This window comes from Leucopleurus acutus (assembly GCF_964270905.1).
Source record: "Leucopleurus acutus genome assembly, chromosome: 16".
In the NCBI taxonomy this organism is placed as follows: domain Eukaryota; kingdom Metazoa; phylum Chordata; class Mammalia; order Artiodactyla; family Delphinidae; genus Leucopleurus; species Leucopleurus acutus.
In genome coordinates this window covers 5,248,438-5,273,566 of record NC_139158.1, presented here as the reverse complement: position 1 = coordinate 5,273,566, position 25,129 = coordinate 5,248,438, and the positions used below count along the sequence as shown (strand labels likewise).

The 25,129-nt window shown below is 53.4% G+C and overlaps 2 protein-coding genes across 5 annotated transcripts in view; one reads left to right on the top strand and one right to left on the bottom strand.

Moving 5' to 3' along the window:
* The window catches only part of BAIAP2L1 (BAR/IMD domain containing adaptor protein 2 like 1), an 88,670-nt gene extending 72,247 nt beyond the window's left edge, over window positions 1–16,423 (top strand). For 2 of the 4 annotated variants that reach the window (XM_082857315.1, XM_082857313.1), the window contains 2 exons: window positions 13,952–13,989; window positions 14,579–16,423. In XM_082857315.1, coding sequence (XP_082713441.1) covers window positions 13,952–13,989; window positions 14,579–14,601 — 61 coding nt within the window. In that variant the 3' untranslated portion in view covers window positions 14,602–16,423. Of the gene's footprint in view, window positions 1–13,951; window positions 13,990–14,575 lie in introns of all 4 variants that reach the window. The other 2 variants (XM_082857314.1, XM_082857312.1) reach the window with 1 other exon arrangement.
* A 288-nt stretch (window positions 16,424–16,711) lies between these two features.
* On the bottom strand, window positions 16,712–25,111 carry BRI3 (brain protein I3). The gene is made up of 3 exons (XM_082857316.1): window positions 24,782–25,111; window positions 24,174–24,276; window positions 16,712–17,106 (listed from the first exon to the last, which is right to left on the bottom strand). The coding sequence occupies exons 1-3, from the start codon at window positions 24,921–24,923 to the stop codon at window positions 16,974–16,976; spliced, it is 378 nt and encodes a 125-aa protein (XP_082713442.1). The 5' UTR covers window positions 24,924–25,111; the 3' UTR covers window positions 16,712–16,973.
* Between the last annotated feature and the right edge of the window lie 18 nt (window positions 25,112–25,129).

Below are 25,129 nucleotides of genomic sequence, written 5' to 3'. Positions count from 1 at the left end.
AAGGAAGACTTAAGGTTGAACATAGTGATCTGATCATTACACCTTCAGAAAGTGTGCTGTGTAAACCCTGTGTGTATGTTACCTGTAATCCTAAACAAGCGGGTAAGAGGCACAGAGGCTGTGAGTCACTTCGTCTGTTCCTCTGACAACTCTGTCTTCTGGGCCAGGCCCCGGTGTGGGCTCTGGAGACGCAAAGATAAACAAGACCAGCCCCTGGCTCTGCTGGAACTTAGGTTCTAGTGATAAGAAGCAGACGATGAGAAGTTAACACAAATATCAATGCTAGAAGCTACATGGAGGAATGTAGCAAGGTGAGGTGATGAGGGAACGGGTGACCTCTTGGATGGAGGTCAGGGTTTGGGTGTTCTGGGAAGCTGACTCTGAGAGCGAGTGCGGGTGCTGATGAGAGCCGCCCGGGCCCCGTATGGAAGGGAGAGGCTGGCCCGGAGCCTCCACTGTCCCCGCCGAGACCTCTGGGCTGGGACGGCCCTTGGAGCTGCCTGGATTTGGGGCAGCATCTGGGGGCCGGGGTCTTAGCCAGAGCGATTTCCGAGGAGCGCTGCCAGCCGAGGGCCATCTCCCCACAGCCAGAATCAGTCCCAGTCCTGAAGGGGATCTGGGCAGCACATGACAGAGCCTGCAACGAAGCATTTCTCTGGGGGGTGACATCTGAGACCCAGGGGTCAAGGGGAGGAGCTTCCCAGATAGAAGGAGCAGAAAGTTTAAAAGCCCTGAGGGTGGTGGACTCGGCACCCTCAGGGAGCAGAGGAGGGAGGTGAGGATTCCAGGGTGGCGGAGCCTCCAGAGGGGTTCTCATCTTTTTTTAAATTTTATTTTCAGTGTAGATTATACAGTAGAGAAAGGGGGAAAGGATGGAGGAAAGGGGCTGACTGAGAAGGAAGAAGAGCACACGGGGAGGAGCCGGCTGGCCGGGGCAGGGATGCGGGTCCACTGTGCCGACGGGAAGGCCGAGGGCCGGGGCCCGGGTGCAGCTGGGAGGACAGACTCAAGGGCTGTGTTGGGGGACGTCTGTCAGTGCCGAAGGACGGATCACCAGCGGACGGGGCAGGCAGGGAGGTGCTGAACAAGTTCAAAAGAAGAGAATTGGTGCCAGAGGTGTTTTGCAGAGTGAGAAAGTGAGCGTGCTCCGGAGAGGAGTGGGATACGAGCCGTCGGTGCAGTAAGCCTGGGCCGATGTTTCTGCTTGTTTTCCGTTACCCTTCGTTATCGTGTGCTCCTTCCTGTGGTGCGTGCAGAAGCCATGCCTCCCATGGGGTGTGTTGTCACCCCTAGTGGGGGCCTCTGTTCAGCTCTGAGCGGGGCGGGGGCGGGGTCGCTTACAGGAGATGGGAGTGCTCCCAACGATGGGCCCATCGTTGCTACAGTGCGAGCGCAGGTGTCGGGGACCGTGCCGGCCCCCTCACAGGCCGAAGCACGTGTTTTGGTCCAGGAAATGCACTGTTCTGAAATCTCATTCAAAAATGCCTTTGGCTTCTCCTCTTAAATAAGCATGCTGCATGATTGTTTGCAGATCACCCCAACTAACTCCAAAAATTATTTTCAGAAGAAAATGGAGCTTTTCCATTTTGTTAGCAGTAGATGTCAAAACTGGACAAACTGCTTGGGAAGGGCACATGTGAAATGCTATTTTATTAAAGGTCCCAGTATATTTTAAAACAGTATTCAAACTCTTTGGAAATGATCTTAAGGCATTTCTGAAAGCATAACAATTCCTTTTGCTGGGGAAAAAGAAACTTTGCAATTTGCACGTCACAAAGCTCAGAATCCAGGCACATGAGGCCCGTTGTTCCGGTGGGACCTGTCCCTCTGTAGTGCCTTCTCCTGGCTTTGATTTGCAACTTTTTCTTATGGAAAAATGCGAACATAAAAATGGACAGAATAATCTAATGACCTGGTCCCCCAGGTTAGCTTCAACAATTCATTTATAAATCTTGTTTCATCTCTCCCCCACCCACTCCGAGATCAATTTGAAGCTAATGACCGACAACATATCATTTCATCTGTAAATATATTAAAGATCCTCTTTTTTTCTCTCACATGACCACAATGCCAATTATCATATCTTTTAAAATTGACAATAATTCCTGAATATCATCACCTGGTCACTTCAAATTTCTGATTGTCTCATTAAACATTTCTTGACAGTACAGTTGTTCGAATCTGGACCCAGGCTAGCTCCCTACATTGTAATTGGTGGTTCAGTCTCGTGATGAGTCTTTCCATATCTAGAGGTCTCCCCTGTCTCTTTTTCCTTGTAATCTCTCTGTAGAAAACCCAGGTTACTGGTCCTGGAGGGTGTCCCCAGTCTGGATTTTTGCTGGTTGCATGCACATGGTGTCCTTTACTGAGTTCCCCTTTGTTCTGTATTTCCCGCCTTGATCAGAGTCTGTTGTTGTTTTGTTAGTTTGCCTGTTTTGTTTCGTAGAGCATTTCATCAGCGGTGGTGGTGGGTATAGGCGTCTGCTTGTTTCCTTCCGTGATGTCAGCAGCCATTGATAATGACCGCCCGGCTCCATGGATGTAGGTTGTACAGGCAGGCCTCAGAGATGTTGCAGGTTTGGTTCCAGACCATCTCGACAGCGCAAGTCACAGGAACTTTTCCATTTCCCAGTGCATATAAAAGTTATGTTTACACTATACTGTAGTCTGTTGAGTGTGTAATAGCATTATGTCTCAAAAAGCCTCAATTTAAAAATACTTTATTGATAAAAAATGCTAACCATCATCGGAGCCTTCAGTGAGTCGTAGTAGTGACACCAAAGACCACTGATCACAGATAACTGTGACTATAATAATAATGAAAAGCTTGAAATATTGCAAGAATTACCAAAATGTGGTGCAGACATGAAGTGAGCAAATGCCGTTGGAAAAATGATGCCTATAGCCTTGCCACGACCTTCAATTTGTAAGGAAAAAAAAAAGAGCAGCATCTGTGAAGCACAGTCAAGTGAAATGCAATAAAATGAGGTCTGCCTGTATAGTGCCTTTTAGGGTAGAAGGATCTTGCCCCCAAATCATAGCTAGCACTGGAATTACAAATGAAAACACATTTTAGCTAACAGCACCGATTTTAGAAAATAACATGTTTTAATTTTCAGTATTTTTACCACGTGGATAAAGCTCAATGAAGAAAGCATTGGTGTACTTCTTACCACACTGGATGGATAGATTGAAAAATCCTGGTTTTAGATATCAATATAGTCAGTAATGATATTCATTATTAAGCATTTGGCAGTTTAAATGAGCTCTAACTTTATTTTTAAACCTCTCTGTTGGCTGGATCATAATAGACTGTCAGTATCGGGAGGCTGTCTTGAAAAGCATGGAGACCAGCTAGGCAGCAGCACCGCACGCAGTGCCTACCTTTTTATCCCTTCCCACTTGCTGGGCAGCAGAGCTTCAAGCACACTGGTTTCTCCCGAGGCCCAGGGTGGCCTGGCTGCCCTGGGGCCGCCTCCTCTGTGGCAGGCCCTCGTGGAAGCTGCTGCCCTGCCCCCCGGATCAGGTGCAGGGGTCCTCAGCTCACACCCTGGGGATCCTGGTCTGCGAGGTCCCAGGGCTGCCTCCAGGCAGAGCTCCACGCCCGAAGACCCTCCCCACCGAACCGGTAACTTAAGGTCTCCTGACAAAGCCCAAAACCCGATGGCTTCACTGGTGAATTCTATCAAACGTCTAAAGAATACCAATCCTACTCAGACTTTCCTTAAAAGTGGAGAGGAGAGAATTCCCAACTCATTCTGTGAGGCCAGCATTGCCCTGACACTCCGGTCAGGCCCCCTATTTCTTTTTTTTTAACATCTTTATTGGAGTATAATTGCTTTACAATGTTGTGTTAGTTGCTGCTGTATACAAAATGAATCAGCTATACGTACACATATATCCCCATATCCCCTCCCTCTTGCGTCTCCCTCCCGCCCTCCCTATCCCACCCTTCTAGGTGGTCACAAAGCACCGAGCTGATCTCCCTGTGCTATGCGGCTGCTTCCCACTAGCTATCTGTTTTACATTTGGTAGTGTATATATGTCCATGCCACTCTCTCACTTCATCCCAGCTTACCCTTCCCCCTCCCCGTGTCCTCAAGTGCATTCTCTGTGTCTGAGTCTTTATTCCTGTCCTGCCACTAGGTTCTTCAGAACCTTTTTTTTTTTTTAAGATTCCATATATATGTGTTAGCATACGGTATTTGTCTTTCTCTTTCTGACTTACTTCACTCTGTATGACAGACTCTAGGTCCATCCACCTCACTACAAATAACTCAATTTCGTTTCTTTTTATGGCTGAGTAATATTCCATTGTATATATGTGCCACACCTTCTTTAAGCATTCATCTGTCGATGGACAGTTAGGTTGCTTCCATGTCCTGGATATTGTAAATAGAGCTGCAATGAACATTGTGGTACATGACTCTTTTTGAATTATGGTTTTCTCAGGGTATAGGCCCAGTAGTGGGATTGCTGGGTTGTGTGGTAGTTCTATTTTTAGTTTTTTAAGGAACCGCCGTACTGTTCTCCATAGTGGCTGTATCAATTTACATTCCCACCAACAGTGCAAGAGGGTTCCCTTTTCTCCACACCCTCTCCAGCATTTATTGTTTGTAGATTTTTTTTTTTTTTTGGTACGCAGGCCTGTCACTGTTGTGGCCTCTCCTGTTGCAGAGCACAGCGTACACGCAGGCTCAGCGGCCATGGCCCACGGGCCCAGCCGCTCTGTGGCATGTGGGATCTTCCCGGACCGGGGCACGAACCCGTGTCCCCTGCATCAGCAGGCGGACTCTCAACCACTGCACCACCAGGGGAGCCCTAGAGCTTTTAAATATTCTTATATGAAATAAAAAAATAAAGGCCACTAAAATGAAAGACTGAAAAAGGCCTTCCAGCCTGCAAGACAGAAATAGGGGGCCTATCGTCAAAAAATCTACAAACAGGGCTTCCCTGGTGGCACAGTGGTTGAGAGTCCGCCTGCCGATGCAGGGGACAAGGGTTCGTGCCCCGGTCCGGGAAGATCCCATATGCCGTGGAGCGGCTGGGCCCGTGAGCCATGGCCGCTGAGCCTGCGCGTCCGGAGCCTGTGCTCCGCAACGGGAGAGGCCACAACAGTGAGAGGCCCGCGTACCACAAAAAAAAAAAAAAAAAAAAAGCTCTAAATATGTAATGAAAACGCCCTCCTTCTGTGATTCCAATGGCGATTAGTTGGCGTTGATTTTGCAAATGTCAGAATAATGAATGCTGACGAACACTTTTCTTAATAATAAGTGAAACCTTGCAGTAAAAGGGAACAGGTATAGAGTCGATAGTTACAGTGAGGTCACATTTATAACGTTGGCAACAAACATTTCTATGGTATCAGACTACTGTGACCAACGAAACTTTTTTAAACCCAATCACATGGCACGTGAAGGTACACTTTGTAGAGGGCATCTGCGGGTCGCACTGGAACTCGTCCATGGAACATTTATTGACGAGCTTATTACAGTCCAGGCCCTGGGCTAGGCTCTAGGGTAACAAATAGGAATCAACCCCGGAACTGAGTCCAGTGAGCGCTGTTTATTGGGGCTGTGGAAAAGGTGCAAGGTGACAGGAGGCGGGGAAGGCCCTGGCTCAGGCTCCTGGGAAGCATCAGAAGTGGCTTCTTGGAGGCAAGCATTTGAGCCGAGTCCTGAAGGAAGAGCTCTGATGAAACCCAAAGCCTTCAGACGGTGTCGTGGGGTCTGCGTGGCTGGGCGCGGTTGGGGCAACGGCGGAGAAGCGGCGGGATGGGCAGGCCAGGGGTGACGCTCCCCGAGCCGGGCCGCCTGAGCTGTACCGCGTCCTTTCCCATCCTTCCGGGCGGCATTCGTTCATCCAGGGAGGGGACGGTAGGAGTCCCGTCCACTGCTGGGGATGGGGCGACAGGATCTGTCAGTACTTAAGGGGAAGAACTGATAGAGCTAGTGACTAACTGCTGGTACCTACACGGGAGAGAGTGCTGTTCTGTCTCAACTCTGGGAGCAGGTCTGGTTTACTCATGTTTACATATTTGGAGCCTTTTTTTTTTGGATAATTTATATAACGAGCACATACATTAGATCTTTAACATGCCAGCATTAGAAAGAAAAAACATTCTTACACATTTAACTACTAGAAAAATATAAATATTTATTTTGGAGGTTCTGAATAATTAAAAATAATCAGCGTCCCATAAGTATGATTGTATTAATTAAAGACGAAGTTACTTATGGTTTGTTAAAGTACCTACAATTTGAGAAACCACCCCCTTCCCACTTTTGATTAAAAAACAGATAAAAGTTGCCTTTCATGGAGGTATTTATATATTTTATGATTTGACTACTATATTAAGGAATGGCTTTATGGTAAAATTTTTATCTAAAATTCTACTTTGCAAATAATCAAACTGATAAATTATCCCACTCTTGAGACAGAAATAAGGATGAACTCTTAAATTAATATTTATCCATCCCATGCTTTAAGTAAACAAAAGTATGTTTTAATATTTTTTCACCTCAAATGTTGCCATTTGCTGGGTACATTAAACATATGCTGAAATTAGGTTTCCTTTTAAATCCGGCGGGCAGTCGAAGCTACAGGTTTTGGCTAAACAGCAAAGTCCAAGTTTGGTCAGGGTCTCCTTGTAAAAATTAAAACATCTAATCATTACATCTCATTTTAAATACTACTTCTAAAAATAACACTGTTCATAAAAATAATCCAGAGAATTTTTGTTTGGGTAGAAAATTTGGGAAACATACAACAGTATTAAAAAGAAAATTCTATTTATAATCTCACTTCTAGGATAACTCCTGTTAACATTTCATTATATTTCCTTTGAGATATAGATAAATATTGATATATTTAGATATATAGATATTTTCCCCTCCCTCCCCAGCACCCAACCTCATGGTGGGATCATAGCATTTTCTCATATCACCTTAGAAGCACTTATGCTTCTAACGAGCCCCAGCACTGCTGCCTGGGCTGTGATGAGCTGCAGGCCTGTGGCAGGAACCCTGTGAGCCCATGAATAGCACCTCTGCGCCCCTCTCATCCTCACGGATCAGCAGCATGTAGGTGTCCCTCCATCAGAACTCCGTTGATGAGACAAGTACCACCGTCACCTGTGTGCTGTTTAAGACGTACCAATAGGTTACTATGTTCTGATCTGGAGAATAATGGAAAATGCTAATTAATAAAGGCCACAAGAAAATATTAATTGGCTTTTAAAAATCATCAAAGGCCACAAGGTTCGTGCACTTCCTGAACGAGGCGCTGCCATCCGTCATTTCAGAGCCTCTCACCCAGTCACCCTGACTCTTCTGGATGTTCAGTTTTCCATGTCTGTAAACGTGCATCTAACCTTGGGCTGAAGACGGTAATAACCCAAAAGTAAGTACAGGGCGTTCACAGACGCATCATGAGGTATAATGACTGATTCGTATTCCATTTCTATCGCTTCATCTTTTGAAGTAATATTTCAGTATCCTCTGCAAAGTGCCAAAGAAAAAGCTGCAACTGTCAGCGGTGTACACCCTCAGATGCCTCCGCTGCCTACAACCTGTCCGTTAGACAAGCTACCGCGTTTCATCGCTACCAAGTCAGAGTGGGAGTCCAAGAGCACAGCAGAGCGGACAGAAGGACCAGCTCTGCCCCAAAGAGAGCCCCTGGGGAGCAGGTGAAAAGGCCTGTTTTTAATAGGCCACCTAGTCGTCGTGGCCTCTTGCAAAGGCAGCAGACACAGGATCCAACATCTGTGCGTCGGTAAACAAACCCGGAGAGATTATGGATCAGGCAGAAATGTTCCGGAACTGGGCGGCCCAGCAGAGTGGCCACTGGACACGGGCTGCTGAGCACTTGAAAAGTGGAGAGTGCAACTGTAAGGAGCTGAGTTTTTAATTTTAAATTTGTATTTTCATCTAGTCATACAGTGAGCGGCTGCTGTATCAATCGGCCAGGTACAGATCACACAAGAGAGAACGAGATTTCATTTAGAAACCTGATCCAGAGGGTGATGGTCGAGAAGCAGGTACCACGATGAGGCCCTTCCAGGACCTCCCTGAGGGCTGGAGACACAGCCCTGGAATTTCGTATCTCAGAGGTTCTTACGCCCAACTGGGCTGGTCATTTATCTTTCCTAAACTGTTTACACCAGCTGATAACACTGGAGAAAAGTATGTTCTGTCTCAGCCAGACTCTGGGGTCCGTGGGAGCTGGTAAAGCAGCCTAACACTTTTTTTTATTGTTGTTGTGGTACGCGGGCCTCTCACTGTTGTGGCCTCTCCCTTGCGGAGCACAGGCTCCGGACGTGCAGGCTCAGTGGCCATGGCTCACGGGCCTAGCCGCTCCGCGGCACATGGGATCTTCCCGGACCAGGGCACAAACCCGTGTCCCCTGCATTGGCAGGCGGACTCTCAATCAGTGCGCCACCAGGGAGGCCCCCCCAACACTTTTATATGTAGTTTTTACACACACACAACCATCAGAATACTGTCAGTTACACGTCGAGTTTTGTTTAAACACCAGGATACCTAGGGTATACCTGGGAGCCACCCACCAGAGAATGTTCCTGAACCCAGTGAGGTGGACCCAGCTGCCCTGGGACGTCCCATCTCAAGAGATGAGATGCCGTCTTTTCAGTACCGAGGGGCTGGGGGTCGGTCACGTGCTCTCTGCCTTAGTGGCAGTAGCTTTTAAGTAATCCGATAACTGGGCTTTAAATAGCTATTGAGAAACCAAGCCCTCAAACCCACACACTTTGATTTCAAAGCGCATCTGGCGACCTGTAGGAGCTGCGCTGAGTGGGTGCTGCCTCCACCCCCCACCCCTACCCCCCGCCTCACCGAGTGGGCACGTTGGTTTCAGAAAAGAGCTCCATGACCAGAGCAGTTGGCTTTCCCCGTCTGGGCTTCAGTTCCCCATTTAAGAATAAACGGGTTGGGCTTCCCTGATGGTGCAGTGGTTAAGAATCCACTTGCCAATGCAGGGGACACGGGTTCGAGCCCTGGTCTGGGAAGATCCCACATGCCGCGGAGCAACTAAGCCCGTGTGCCACAACTACTGAGCCTGCACTCTAGAGCCCGCGTGCCGCCACTGCTGAAGCCCGCGCACCTAGAGCCCGTGCTCCGCAACAAGAGAAGCCACTGCAATGAGAAGCCCGCACACCGCAACGAAGAGTAGCCTCCGCTCTCCACAACTAGAGAAAGCCTGTGTGCAGCAATTAAGACCCAATGCAGCCAAAAATAAATTAAAAAAAATAATAAAGGGGTTGAACTGGGTCAGAGATTGTGAACTGGGAGAGTCCAGCCTGCAGCTGAGGACTGAGTTAGTTGTTAACACGTAAAGCAGTGTCACTCAGGGCTGCTCACACCGCGGGCCACGCGAAGCTGCTCTCCAGCTGGCGGTGGAGAGGAAGGGACATTCTGTCCGAGGAAGCATCCGTGCAGGAGGGCAGGCACCAAGGAAGCCCTAGGGCCCGTCCCTCAGGCCCTGCTGTCTGCAGGATGGCTCGGTCCCCAGGGGCGTGGAGGACTCCCCGCGAGGCTTCTCAACAGAGCCTTGGCCGGGCCGCGGGTCCCATCACCTCTGTGCGTCTCCCTGTGGCTGCGGGTCTGAGCTGACCTGTAGGCTGGGACCGCGTCATCTTCAAGGCACACGGGCACGCAGGAGACACCCAGGCAGAACTCCGGGGTGGCGGGGAGGGGGCGCGATGCGGACACCGTGACAGCCAGCAAGGGCCACCTCCAGGTGGACTGGGGTTTGGGGTTTTTCGGGAGAAGTCACCAGGCATGTCCCATGCCTGTTCCCACCTGTGGGCTGTCTCGCCATCCAGTCCCCAGGCCTCCCCGGCCCCGCTGTCCCCTGGCAGCCTGGCCACTCGTGGGGAGGGAAGCATGCTGGCTGCCAAGAGGGGACACAGAACACGCGACAGGCCGTGGCCACGGGTACAGCCAAGCAGAGGGACCAGCACCTGGGAGTCGTGCTCTGTGAAGCCTGAGCGAAGTGGGGGCGGGACGCGTGCTGCGAACTCGAGCAGAACCCGAGAGGTGAGGACCAGTGTCTCCCCGACGGCGGGCGGGGCGGGGCTCTTCCGAGCGCATGCTGTGTGGCCCACACTGCGACAGAGGAGGTGCCCCGGGCACGCCAGGAGCTGTGCCGAGATGGGTCACAGAACGACCAAGAAGGGCCTCCAGAGCCCTCGGTGCTCCTGGACAGGGCAACGTGTGCCAGGCGACGGAGGAGGGCAAGATGGGGTGTGGGGGGAGACCCCGAACCCCTCACCGGGGAGGGCAGTAGGCTCGGGGAGGCAGTAGAGGGACAGGCGGCTCCCGGCTCAGCGGCGGGGGGTGGGCCGTGCGGGCGGGTCTGAGGCCAGCGGATCCTGAGCTCCTCGCTGGGCAAACGATGTGCCTTCGCGGAGAAGGGAGCTGGGAGGAGGGCGGCCGTGGCAATAAGCTCGCTGGCAGGTGTGTTAAAGAGGACACCTTTCTGAAAAGGTCCTATTTTTTTTTTTTTTGGTAAATATTGAATACCATATACAGAAAAGTGCAAGAAAAGTCACTTTTCACAAAGTGACTCCATATAACCAACACCCAATCAGGAACTGGAGCATTACCGGCCCTCCAGGAGTCCCCCCAACTGTCCCATCTCACAGTCCAGACTGCCCTCCTCTGGACGCTGGGTGCCTGTCTGGTCTGGCCCTGCGTAGACAGAACTGTGTCCTCCTGTGGTTCCACTGGTGTCTGAACAGAGGCTGTCATACCTCCTGTTAGAATAACTGATTTACAACGTTGCATTAGTTTCAGGTGTACAGCACAGTGATTCAGTTATACATATGTATGCATTTTTAAACCTATTCTTTTTCATTACAGTACATTACATGACACTGAATACAGTTCCCTGTGCTATACAGTAGAACCTTGTTTACCTATTTTATGTATAGTAGTGTGTATCTGTTAATCCCAAACTTCTAATTTATCCCTCCCCGTGTTCCCCTTTGGTAACCATGTTTGTTTTCTGTCTGTGAATCTATTTGTTTCGTAAATAAGTTATTTGTGTCATATTCTATTTCTTTAAAATATTTATTTTGGCTGCACCAGATCTTAGTTGCAGTACGTGGGATCTTTGTGGCATGTTTAGTTGTGGCACGTGGGATCTTAGTTGCTGCATGCATGTGGGATCTAGTTCCCCAACCAGGGATCGAACCCGGGCCCCCTGCATTGGGAGCGTGGCATCTTACCCACTGGACCACCAGGAAAGTCCCTATGTCATATTTTAGATTCCACATATAAGTGATATCATATTGGTTTTGTCTTTCTCTTTTTGACTTCCTTCTTTTAGTACAATAATCCATAGGTCCATCCATGTTGCTGCAAATGACATTATTTCACTCTTTCCATTGTATATATGTACCCCATCTTCTTTATCCATTCATCTGTTGATGGACACTTTAGGTTGTTTCTGTATATTGGTTATTGTAAATAGTGCTGCTATGAACGTTGGGGTGCATTTATCTTTTTGAATTAGAGCTTTGTCCAGATATCTGCCCAGGAGTGGAATTGCTGATTCATATGGCAATTCTATTTTTAGTTTTTTAAGGAACCTCCATGCTGTTCTCCATAGTGGCTGCACCAATTTACATTCCCACCAACAGTGTAGGAGGGCTCCCTTTTCTCCCCACCCTCTCCAGCATTTGTGGACTTTTTAATAATGGCCATTCTAACCAGTGTGAGGGTGGAACCTCACTGTTGTTTTGATTTGCATTTTTCTAATAATTAGCAATGCTGAGCATCTTTTTATGTGCCTGTTGCCCATCTGTATGTCTTCTTTGGAGAAATGTCTAAGCCTTCTGTCCATTTTTGGATTGGAATGTTTTTTTGTTATTGTGCTGTATGAGCTATTCGTATATTTTGGAAACTAAGCCTTTGTCGGTCACATAGTTTGCCAAGATTTTCTCCCAGTCTGTAGGTTGTCTTTTCGTTTTGTTTATGGTTTCCTTTGCCGTGCAAAAGCTTGTAAGTTTGATTAGGTCCCATTTGTTTATGTTTGCTTTTATTTCTATTCCCTTGGGAAACTGACCTAAGAAAACATTGCTACGATTTATGTCAGAGAACGTTTTGCCTGACATCTCTCCTGTGTGCGGGTGTCTCAGTGCTAATGTGCACGCATGCTGCTTGTACCAACCAGGAGTGGGCTCGCTGGGGCATGTGCCAGGGCCCGGTAGCTTCGGGCTGCCATCTTAGGAGTCATTTTGCTCTCTTTCCTCATAGCACAAGTTGTTACTTCTTGCCACTTTACCGCCAGGGCTGGACTTCAGCGCATCTCCTCCAGTGTTTGTTTCTCTCACCATGTCGTGTCACCCAGATAACACAGCCTGTGAAACCATGGCTAAGCTCGTTTCAGAGTTTAGTCAGGCTCCAAGGTTTCTGCCTTGAAGGCAGTGGGGGCACTCCTCAAGTTGAGGACACACAGGAGAGGGGGACAGTGTCCTGCCCCAAGGACAGGCAGGAAGGTGGTTTCTCTTACATGCCCTGCAGAGGCCGCATCCGGGGAGTCCAGCTTGGCAGGACGTGGGCCTTCCAGGCCAGGAGGATGCAGCCGGCCTCCCCCTGAGCCACAGTCACAGCCTGGACTCAGCCTCCCCAGCCTGGGGGCACCTGCTCTGGGCAGCAGGTTAATGCCAGCACCCTGAGCATGTGTGGGACTGCACGACAGGCATTCTGGGGTATTTTTAAAATAAATCTAAGTTAGCCCTTACTCATCCTGTAACATGAATGTTACACCAGAAACTGCTCACTCCGAGGCCTGCTGAGCAAGCCCGGCAGCCCTGCGGGGACAGGCCCTTTTAGGGTGTGCTAACGAGCAGGGCAGCTGCTTTGTGCTTCAATCCTGAGAGGGAGACATTGAATCCGGACATCGGGCTGGCTGCCCCTGGTGCTGGGGCTCCCCCTCGGGATGACCTTACTGGCCCCAGGTTCAAGGTCAAGGTGTGAGGTCCCCAGAGGCCCGGAGACAGCAGGCGCAGGTCTGCGAAGTAGCCCTGGTGCCCCCAGCCCCCTTCTGCCTTGAGTCTGTACATCCAGCACCCAGGAGAGGCCATCCCAAGGGAGCCCTGGCCTGGCTTTTACTCCAGGCGTGGCCTTCAGCCCCAGGCTGGCAACTGGCAACGGGAAGTGAGAGCAGCTCAGAGGCCTGCAAGCCCTGAGACCATGGGGCATCCTCGGAGCTGGCCTGGTGGCCCTGGTCAGATGGCATGACACTGCCCTCTCCTGGGCAGCCATCTGAATAAGCCCGCCAGCTTGGGCCAGTGATTTCTTACAACAGCCAGAGCAGATTTAAAGCAGATTCTTTGTGGAATGAAGGAGAGGACACACAATCACCTGGTCCCCGGCCACACTGGGAGACCCCGAACCCCTGGGAGCCAGAGGCCGGGGCTCCGAGAGGGCTCTGGCAATTCCTGAAGGCAAAGACAGTGCCTGCACTGTTCTGTCCTCTCTCTCCCGCAATTACGGAACTTCTGCAAGATCAGATCTCTGCTTGGCAGCTGGCACCAGTCTACGGCACCGAAACCCAGCAAGGTTTTCTTTTTACTGTTTCTCATGGCATCGTTCAGGATCGGGCTCGCAAAAAGCCAACCTTAATCACTACAGTTTTGCACGTGAATTCAGGCCACAGGCAGGGAGCAGCAGACCTTGCGTTTCCCTCTAAGATGTTCCAGCATTTGTAAGGGTCCCTCACTGTGTTTCAGAATGTCTTCTGTTCTTGCCCTTACGCTTCCGAGTGAATTTAGATAAATGAGACAAATGAATTGAGACTCCAAGGCACTTTGAAACATGCATAGCTTTAAGCAGTCCCTTATGCTTTAGATGTCTTTACCTTCAGGTCTTATTAAAAATGTCCTAATTTCATGAGCCTTCCATAAACTTCTTTTTCTTTCCCACAGAATGATGCAAATGGGTTTGCAAAGCCTCCTTTTCTCAGGTATGTTACTTTCCTCCACCAGGGCCCTCCCCCTTGCTCAGCCTAGGAGAACTGGGCTTGCAGGATCTCAGTTCCCCGACCAGGGACAGAACCGAGGCCCTCAGCAATGAAAGCGTGGAGTGCTAACCACTGGACCGGCAGGGAAGCCCACCGCCCATTACAGAACTGTCCAGAGCTTTAAACATTTCAGACAGAGGGCAGCGTACCTCTCTGCAGTCCTGTGTGGGGTGGGAAGGTGGTGGTGGGAGAGCCTTCTAGGACAGCGGCTGCATTATTAAGTGCCAAATGCAACATGAGGCCAGGGGAACTCCCTTCTGGATCAGGGCAGATGCTGGGCAGGCCCTCCAGGCCCCGCTTCCAGAGGACCCCCAGGCCTGAGGCCTTTCTCACTGCAGCCAAAACGAAACAATTAGCAGCTTATAATGGGCGCATGGAGAGAACTGTCACAGAACAAAACTTTCATGTTCAGAAAATGTCTGGGATTTATATAAGCTATATAATTTTACAGAACAAGAGCAAGAGTTATTAGCTCTTTTTCTGAACCAAATCCCTGTCTTACAATTTTTTTCTCCCCCCGCCTCCCCAGCAGAGAAAATCCCTTTGCTACTGTGAAACTCCGACCAACAGTGACAAATGATCGCTCAGCACCAGTCATTCGATGAAAAGGTGGCCCCAGATTCTTCTGGTTCCCCGTTCGGTTCTCGCTTGGGAAATGATAGGTATACGTTTGTGATAAGTGCTGTCCTGTTGTAAAGCTTCACCGGAGGGTGCCTGATTTTACATGTATTCCACTCGAGCAAATCAGTGCATTTTCTAATTTAACATAGCTGGGTTTACATATTTCTGTCTTCAAGGTAACTACATCATAGTTTAGATACAACTCAATCATTTAAAGTATTTTCTTCCTATTCTGTTCAAGAACTGTAAATTTTCAAGAACTGTAAATTTGGTTCCAATCCTATTGTATCATTTTCTTTTAATATTCTATGATTTTTTTTTTTAATAGCCAGAATAAGGGATAGTTGATGCTTCTGTGACTGGCTTTCTGCACCTGAACGCAGATAAGATCACAGTTTTATTTTATAAAGCATGTGCTCTTAAATAGCATTACGATGTTTAAAGAAATCACTGTGTAGATTTGCATCCCAGCATGCAAATAACCTTAAGCAATATAAATTATGAGAATACTGTATAAAATTTAACTTTTTAACTTCAAAACTTCTAAATGTTTGCTTAAGTCAAATGCAGCCCTACCCAAGATGAAGCATCCCGCAAGTTCTCGTGATTTAGACACAGCGCTAAGAGCACTGAGAATTCTCCTATCACAGCCATGATATTAGCACTTGAATACTTTTTTCTAAGAGGTACTGAATTTGAATTCGGCGTTCTGAGTTACCAACTGGGATACCAATGAAAACATGCCAGGCCATGCCACATGCGGGCCTGGCTCACAGGGTAATAACACATGCATCTGGGGACTCCACACGTAGAAACCCAGGCTCCTCTCACTAAGCTAGTTGACCAAAGCTGCCTCCATCACTGATTTACTCTGAAACCTGTTGGGGTGCAAGTTTCTCCACTTTTCAGTCAGGTGCTGAAACTGCAAACAGCACTGCTGAAGCCAGGAGGACCTCTGGGAGCCGGGGGAGGGTAGCGGGAGGCTGCACCTCGGCTGAGCCCCACGCCGGCATACCCGGAACCTGGGCTTCTGCAGCGGCGCGGCAAGGCAGAGCCAGTGGCAGGGTTTATCTCTGGCTGTCAGGGACTACGCCCAATTTGGAGGAGTGGGGAGTGGTGATGAAAACTCACACCACAGGCCATCCACTGTATGGGGGCAGGGGAGGGGGGCTTGTTGCTGACCACCGCTTTTGGCTTTGCCATGAATATTATTTTTCTATAAGCTTGAAATTGGTCAAGGTCAAATGCAGGTAAACCAGTGTAAGCGTGTGACGCTTTGGGTTCTTGGTCCTGTCCTCCTCCTGGCTGGTCGGCTATGACCGCTTGGTGGTGGGGGTCTGGGACTGTGTGAGGGCTCCCAGGACCCGCAGGCTAAGGGCCTCTGTCAAGCAGCACACTTGTCTTTTGAGAGCAGACCCTTCCACCAGCCAAGAAAACACAATCAAATTAGTCACATGGCCCATTGCTCCTCTCACCCTTTAATAAGAGTAGGGTTCAGAAGCCCTTTATTTTCAACAGTGTGGAGGGAGTGAGGTGTAGAGACTTGTTAATTAAGGGAAAAAGGGCAGGGGGTGTCACACCGTGGCCCCGGCCCCCAGAGCTCTGCTGCTGGGGGTCTTCTGGTTACAGGGATGGCACAGGTCCTGGGATTATCAGACGCCACTTGCAGGCCCACCTGGCTCACCCAGACCCTCTACACCTCCACAGAAGGGACGACAGCCGTCACTTACCTGCGTCACTCACACAGCACGGGAGGCCTTGCCTTAGGTCCTGGGCACTGGGGTGCGTGCTCTGTAAATGTCAAGGTATTAGGTTTCATTATAATAATACAAACTTGAAAACAAGCACAGTTTTTGAGCTGTAAATGCCTAATGAGGAATAACAGAAGGTCGGTGTGAACTGGATAATGTTGAAGCTGAGTTAGGAGAGGTAACGCTCTTCTCTATTTTGTATATGTTTGAAATTTTCATAACAAAACTTGATTTCTGTAAGTGGCAGATTTCTGTAAGTGGCAGTGTGCACTGAATAAGCGAAACCAGGTGAACAACGGTATGGATCTCATTTATTTAAAGCAGTATGTCTCACCTTTCCCAAACTGAAGACTGCAAAAAATAAAAGCAGTGCCTTACTGAGCTGTCGTTGACCTGGGAGCCGTGCGCGGCCACACTCCCTGTGGCTCCCGCGCCCAGTCCACCCACCTCCCTTTACAAAACAGTCCTGAAGCTGAATCCCATGAAGCTATTGTACACGACATTTACATTAGAAAAAGAGAGCTGGGTGTGGGGAAGCCAGGTGTGCTGTTCCCTTTAAGTAAAGTTTGCTCCACAGTTGGGGCATCTTCGCTTCCTCAAGGCAAAACAGCAGATGAACCCAAAGGGGAACAAGACGATGGCCAAGAAGATGCCCAGGAAGGTGAAGGAGTCCTCCAGAACCCCGACCCTGCGGAGAGAGAGGGGGCACGCGGGTTAGGGCCCTCGCAGACCCAAGGCCTGCCAGCCCAGCGGACCCCTGTCCCCAAGGCGCCCTCCACCCACGTCCGCAAGCCTAGGCGCCTCCAGAGCTGGGGCGCTGGTCGTGGAGGGGACGGCCAGCTGCCACCGGTGGCTGCACAGAAAACGTGAAGAGGAGAGAAGAGCCGCTTGGGAGGCACCAGCACCTACTGATAAAGGCAAGAACATCCGGCTGCCATATAACCTGCCACATGTTTTCTCTTACAAAATGAGGAACAAGAGACAAATGCTGGTTTCTATAAAAATTCTTATGTCTGAGAACAAAACCAAGAAATCCAAATCACTTTGGGGTATTTTCCCAACGCTGCAAAGCTTTAGACTTATTTTCCCATTCCCTACAGGGAACTTCCGAAAATAGCGACAGAGTTTGGATTTTGTGTGATTTTTATTGGTTTCGGTGGGGGGAGCAGATTCTAGTGAAAGACTAAAAGCAGCCGTGTTCACACTATGTTCACACCATGTCACTTATCTTGAGAAATTTAATCTCAAAGCTTCCTCTTCGGAAGAAGTCATGATAACCTTCAACGTGCACAGTACATAATCCCTGGGACCGCTAGGGGTCATCCCCGCACTGTGTGCCCACAAGGGCTCCACCCCGGGTCAGGTCCTTTTCAAAGGCCCCGAAGGGGGGAAGAAGGAGCCATGTGCTCAGCTCCTCGGGTGACGCCCATGATGCCCGCCCCCCCAAGAAGCGTGTCTCTCGGGCCCCGCAGGCCCAGCCCCGCGCCAGCTGCAGTGCAGAACCAGTGCCCCGCCCTCGGGACCCCAGCCTGTCCCCCAACGCACACACCAAGGTCCTTGGGCTTCCTGAAGCCACCTTATTGTCCTCAAACACAGTAAGGATCCTTTATGCCCACGACCCTCCTCTGGCTGCCTGTGTGGAGAGGAAGGTTCAGCCCAACCAACAAGCGTGGGCGGCGGTGGGGGGGCGGGCGAACAGGGCTGTGGGGGCCCAGCGAGGGGCAGCTCAGCCGGGACACCGACTCCAAGCCCTGCCCCAGAGAAGAGCACGTGGTGGACACACCACTCCCGCAGCACCTCCCAGCGGGCCTGGCCACTGGAAGCCCTGGGAACACTGCAGAGAGACCAAGGGCGGGGGGGTCTTGGGGACCTGCCTCACGCCCCGAGTTAGTTGAGGAAAGGCTCTGAGCAGCCCTGCAGCGGAGACACCTGCTGAGCCCAGGCTCACGGACGCCGCCCACAGGCCAGGCCCGCCCCAACGGAAAGCGCATCAGCTGGCCAGCATCTGTCAGCAGGGCCGCCATTTCCGGCACAGACAGTACAACACAGGCTGTCGGGTCACCACGCTGTGCCCCGTGCCCGTCCAGACCCCACCTGCCCCAGCTTCGAGGCCCTCTCAGACTGGGTGGCAGAAGAACGTGCTGAGAGAGCACCCGAGGCCACGCGGCCGAAGTAGGGAGCGGGGGCTTCCAGAAGGCCCTGAACCACCACCCGTGGCTCCACACAAAGGAGGCCGTGACAGGCTGCCCCGGGCCCAGAACACGCTTGTTCTGTGCAGTCGCTGCTGACAGCTCCTACACCTACTGGTACTAATCAGGCCACCTGAGAATAACTGGAGGCGGCCAGACGGCCTGGGACCACTCGGGGAGCCATGGCCCCAACTCCCTGCTTCCTCCAGGCACCGAACCAGGTTCCACCTACAGCTGAAATCCCCAGACTCACACCGGTTTGTACGTTCGGTTAGAACGTCCAAGGGAGGAGAAGCACAGGACAGAGTTGAACTAGGCCTCACAGCTGTGTCACCTGCACCAGCTGAGAACCTTCTGAGCCACCAGGGTGCCTCGTGTCCCCTCCAGGGGCCACTGAGGCCCGAGAAGAGTGACTACCAGATGCTCCATACTCTCTCACTTAAGGATCAAGGCTGTTCAGAGGCAGAGCTTAGAACCCAGGGTGTCCACTCAAAGGCTCCAGGAGGAGGCTAGGGCCAGGCGGGGTGGGTCCTGCCCTGCTGCGAGGGCACCCAGTGCCCCCTGGCTGGAGAAGCCCTCCGAGTGGTGGCCATCTCCCCACAGTGGAGGAGCGGGGCTTGCCCTGGGCTGCCTGGTGCCCACGCCCATGTGAACTGGCCCGTCTGCGACTTGTTCCTGTCCTCTGGGGTCAGGGGTCAAACAGCAACAGCCCCCCATCTGCCTCTTCCCTAATTCTCCACCCAGACCCTGGTCAACACTGTCTAAAGCTAGAGGAAGCCCAGGAGGGCTGGTCACCCTCATCCGGGCCCTCCCCACCATGAGGCCAGTGGACTGGCCCCGCGTAAGCACAGCTTCCCAGCAGCAGTCAGACCAGCCGGGGGAGGCCCGGCACCCCAGGCAGGAGGAACACGCTCCCTCATTCCACAAACCTGCAGTGCTTTCTGTCCAGATCCATCACTCACTCAAGCCAGAGCAAAGCAGGCAGCTTGGGCCTCCCCTTTCCAACACCTTTCCAACACCCTCAGTCAGGAGTCCAGGTTTGATGGGATGAGACCCCACGCCCTCTCCCCCGTTCACCTCCAGCCCACCCCAAGAAGGCGGCAGAGCCAGGCCGTTTCCCTTCAGCAGCCAGGGAGGTGGGCAGAATCCGGGCCCTGCTAGCAGGTCTGCTCCACACTCAGACCTTCCATGAAGAACCACGGCCCGACCCGCCAACGTGGCTTCCCAGCCCAAGGGACCTGCTACCCGCATCGCAGTCCACACCTCTTACCCACAATTCCAAATGCCAAAAGCTCTGAACGCAGAACTTTTTTGTAAGTTTGTAACAAACCCAGCTGGCAGCCACACGTGACCTGAACTGAAGTGTGGCCATTTATAGTCTTAATGTGTCCCCTTAATGGGAATATTTGTGTCTTGCTGCAGAAATGTTAATATTTGACCATGGGTACTGCCCAAACCTCAAAAGCAGTGCTAGCATGGTTTACTGTTTTTAAAAATCCAAAATCTTCTGAACTGAGAACACAACCTGGTCTCTAGGCCAGTCCTGACGCAGCAACAGCAGGCTGCAGAGCAAACCTGTCCCTCTGGGGCCACGTAGGAGGGAGGGGACCCCCTGCCCGTCCTGCCAGCCTCTCCTTCTCTCCAGGCCCCTCAGAAGCCCTCACCGTTTCAGAGTGAGCTTCATCTCCTCATCCACTGGCTCAGAGTCCAAACTGAGCAAGCGGCCTCGGCGGCAGGTTAAAAGGCCCCTCCCCCATTCCTGAGAAACGGGGGTGGGGAGGATGCGGAGGCTGCAGAAACCTGGGAACTGATTCTGAAAACACTTCCTTAAGGGACTGTGACCTTACGGGGAGAGTGGTCACTCGATTCCACTGACACCCATCTGCTCAGGGAGCTGGGCTGGGTGGGGCCCCAGGACGAGCGCGGCGGAGACCCTGCAACACACACGTCCCATCCCATCCTCACCACCCCCCGTTTCCTCACAGCGTCCTCCCCGTCCCATCGCGTCCCCCTTACACGAAGCTGGAGCCTGGAGCCTTGTTCAGGCAGCGAGTGGCCTGGCTGGGAACAATCCAGACCCCAGCCCAGGGCCTCCCTACCCTCTGAGCCCCCCCGGTTAGTGCCACCACTGCTCCCAGCACAAGGCCTCAGGTCAGGATCTGCCGCAGAACCACCCCAGACAAGCCGGGAGAGGGGAGCAGAGGGCTTCGTGCAGGTGGCCACGAGCCTGCGGACAGGCGGGGGTGGGGCATGGTGCCCCACAGCACCTGGCCAGCCCCCTCCAGAGACCAGGTCATACCTCGCCCCCAGCTGTCCCAGGGTCCCACGGGGGCAGGGAGCCGCCGGCCACTCCAGGGGCGCTTCTGAGCAAGCCTGCGGCCGGGTAGCCCAGAGCCTCCCCAAGCAGAACAAATGCTGAGGGAGGGCCTGCAAGGTGGCAAGGCCTGCCTGGGGCTCCCGGGGCTCCCCGGACCCCAGGCTCAGTCCAGGCACAGCTGGACAGAGAGGCCCCGAGCACTCCCAGGCCCCCACGGTCGGCATGCCCTGCCCGCGGCAGCCCGGGAGCCGGGGCCGGCTCATCAGTGCTTGGGCCGGGGAGAGCCCGCTCCCGGGGCGAGGCCGGAGCCCCAGCCTCATCACTGTCCTGACCTCTGCGCAGCACCTGACCTCCACAGCTGTTCCTTGAGCCCGTCTTGGCTTCCAAGACCCCAGCCGTTCCTGGATTCCCTCCTACCTCTTTGGTCACCCCCAAGACCGGACGCCCAGCTGGGAGCCGGGTGCAGCCAGGCCCCACGCCTCGACGTGCCTTCCAGCCTCCGACCCGCGCTGCCCAGCGCCCTCTGCACAGGCCCTCCCACTGCAGCCCCGGGCCCCCAGACTCGAGGTGGCCTCATCCAGGGACAGCCCACGCCCCAGAGGAGGACAGCTTCAGAGAGGCCCAAGGCCTGGCCGAAGCCCCACCAGCCAAGGCGGTGCTCAGTCCACAGGGGCCGCGGGTGGGCAGGGGTGGGGTGAGGCTCATGCTGTCTGCAAGGGTAGAAAGAAATGCTCTCATAGCGCCTAAACAGAGAAGATGCGGTCAGGCTGCTTAAGGGAAAGCTCAGACGGTGGCAAAGTGACAAGTGGCACAGGCCTCTGACGCCAGGCCTCACTCAGAGGGAATCACAGACGTGTGACTTCGGCAAACTCCTGCCAAGCTCCCAGGGAGGGACGGAGCCTGGCAGGCTGGCTGGGAAGGAAGGAAGTGTGGTCACATGAGAAGCCGCCTGTCTCCCAACCCTATGACGCTGGACAGGGGCCACACCGGCTGTCCCCAGGGACTAGGCACCCTCTCCCCAAACCACCGCGGAGCTTCCTTGGAAGCACCCGGCCTTCCCCTGCTGCCCACCTCCCCGGGCCCCCGGCCCACTCCGGCAGCAGAGGGCACTGCAGGCAGGGGACCGGGACACCCCTGTGTAAGAGCCCAAGCGCCGGGAGGGCCCTAACCGCCGGCATCTGTCCTCAAGCTGACAGAAGGGCCCATGGAGGACACGCCTTGGAGGGCGTCAGAGTGTGTGCTCCCAACCCGGGCCCCCAAACTTGTTCTCAGAGCACCTGCTCCCCATTGCTGCGCCCACCACCCAGAGGCCGGGAGGCCAGCGATCCCGACAGAAGGGAAGAAACTTGTTCCGGTGCAGGCGCCCTCCCTCAGCCTTAGAGCAGCCCTGAGCCCAAGCCCCTCCTCCGAAGAGCACAGAGATGGTGACCCACATTCTGCACTTTGGGGGCTGAGGGCAGAAGCCGGGGCCTCCACTGTGACCGCTCCCACCCCCGGGAAAGGGAGGGATCAGGGGAAATGCTCCCCGTCCTGCAGCAGCCTGGAAGCTCACAACCCTCGGGGATCCGTGCCCGTAAACTCCACTGCTGGTCTCCCCTCCCCCCACGCTCAGGGCCTTGGGCCAGCAAGAGCCTTGGACCATCCCATCAGACACCCCATCTCCCAGATGGGGAAACGGGCCCAGCTGGCAGCTGGCAAGGCCAGGATCTGAGCCCAGCTCGTCTGGCAGGCTGGGCCCTGCGGGGAGACGCTGAAACCCCAGCCAGAGGGCTCTGCTCCAGGTGCGGCGCCTCCTCAGCTGCCAGCCTGAAACCCCTCCTTACACTTAGGATATTGCTCGGAACCCCTCCCGCCCAGAAACAGGCCCTTGGAATCGCCCAGCTAGGCTCCTTGGGGACAGAAGGGCCGTGCACACAGCAAGGCTCTGGGCACCCTGAACCAGCCTCAAAGCCAAGCACAGCGGGTTTCCCGTCGCCCACCTCTCTGTGCAACTTTCCAAAAGGATTCCCAATGGCTCTCTCTGCAAGGGACCAGCCTCCCAGACCGTGCCCCCCATCTCCAAGCCCACCCACATGCCCCCAACCCCAAGAACTCTGCCGCCCACAGGTGCCCAGTGCAGGGTGCAGAGCGCTCCTCTCCGGAGGCAGCCAGTTGTCTCCCCTCCCCCTTCACATTCTCCAAAGGCTAGAGTATCACCAGATGTGTCCGAAAAGACACCTGCTTAGGGTTTGCATATCAAGGTCCACCTGGCCGGCACGCAACCCAGAGGACTCTCCCCTGCCCACAACCCCTTTAGTAAACTCACAGTTGGTTTCACGGGTCCAGCCTCCTGCCCCCACTTCCGGACGTTCCCCCTCTTCCCAGGCCCTTGTCTCCCCACACAATTGACCCTTGTGACTCAAACTGTTAACTTCCCTTCGACTCCACTCTGGGCATCCCTGATACGCTTTTGAAATTAAGCCTAAGTGTAAGCCACGGCTTCTCAGTTCCATCTCACGAACTCCAACTTCCTCCGCCACCCACCTCCCCACCCAGGCTGAAAGCCCAGTCCTTGCCAAGTCTGCCCTGACTTTCTAAATTGTCCATGCAGTCGAATTCACCAAGGGCAAGAACCAAATCTTATCTGAATTTGAATCCTCAAGACCCACACAGAACAAGCATATACTAGCTGCTTCTCAGGCCCTACAAAAACAGAAAATTCTGGAGGCTCAAGGTTGAGAATCTGAAATATCGCTCCCACCCCAAAGAACCTCGGCGTTGCTGCCCTTATGCAGGTTAAGGGCCCTGATGGCATGAAGCAGCCCTGACAGCGGCCGCTCCCCTGGCCCCCTGGCCTTCCAGCTCCTCCAACATGGGCCACCTGAGTCAGGGCTCTCCTGCCCACGCACGTCAAACTGACCCTCCCAGGAGAAGAGAACCTTCTGCCACCTTCAAGAACCAACCGCAGAGCAAACTTGCAGCTCCCAGAATCGGAGATAAGAGGCTGCCAGTCGAACTGCTACCATTTCTTCATCCCACCCACTCGGGACTCAATGGCCACCAAAGCACGTAACTCCCCCAGGAAAGAGAACCCAGCTCCCTCTGCCCCATGAAAGGTGCGTGGACCCAAGGACCACTAAACCCATTCTCTCCCATACCCCAGTGAGCAGCCTGTCCCAAGACTGACCGTGTCTCCAAACGATCCTGGTTTTATGAGTTTCAGTAAGTGTGTTCTTAGAGGTTTCTGGGGCCCCCAGGCCCGTGACATACCTGCAGACAGGGCAGCCTCCAACGACAACGATGGAATTGGCAGGGTACCGGGTGACATTTCGGCTGTGGATGCTGTAGACCCTGGGGTGGTGCGTGGGTAACCCTGTGGGCAGGAAAGCACATCAGAAGGGGGCAGGCAGGAAAACGCGGGGAGTCAGAGATCTACTTCTCCTGCCCTTCCCCACTCCCCACCAAAAACTCGCATCCTTTTCAAAATCAAGACAACAGCGTCCACTAAGTGCCTACTATGGGCTTTATCAGGTGTTAACTTGCAGACAGCATCTCGTTAATAAAGTTAATTTGCAGGGAGATAATGATGCTTCCCGGGAAGGGCGAGCCGGGCGCGCGCGACCGCGCAGGTGGGCTGAGGGCCCTCGGGCGACACCCAGACTCGGGGTCCCGACATCAGGTTCGCCGAGCGGAGACTGCCCACCACCGGGTCTCCCCTCGGCCGCGCCCCTGCCGCGTCCGGAGAAAAGTTGGTTTCGGGGTTAAAGGTCGCCACAGAACTCCGCCCAAAGTTTGCTCCCGGGGCCCCGGGCCCCGCCCGCTCGGCCAGCTCCAGTCCCGGGACGACCCCCAACCCGCTCCCCGGGCCCCGGGCCCACCTGTGACGAGGTAGGGGTAGGGCGGCGGCGGGGCGGCGGCGGGGATGGCGCCGTAGCCGTGCGGGCCGCACGCGAAGTCGCCCTGGCCGGCCTCCAGGTTGTAGGCGGGCGGCCGCTCCTGCAGCAGGGGCTTGTGGTCCATGGCGGGCGGCGCCCACCGCGCCCGGCCCGGCTCCCGCTCGCGCTCTGACTCCGCTCCGACTCGGACTCGCGGGGACGCCCGGACGCCCGGCGGCGGGCCCCGCTCCTCGCGGGCGGCGGCGGCGGCGGTGGCGGCGGTGGGGCTGGGCCCCCTGGAGGCGGGTGCCGCGGGCTTCCCCCCGCGCCTCCCCCCGCCGGTCACAAGAC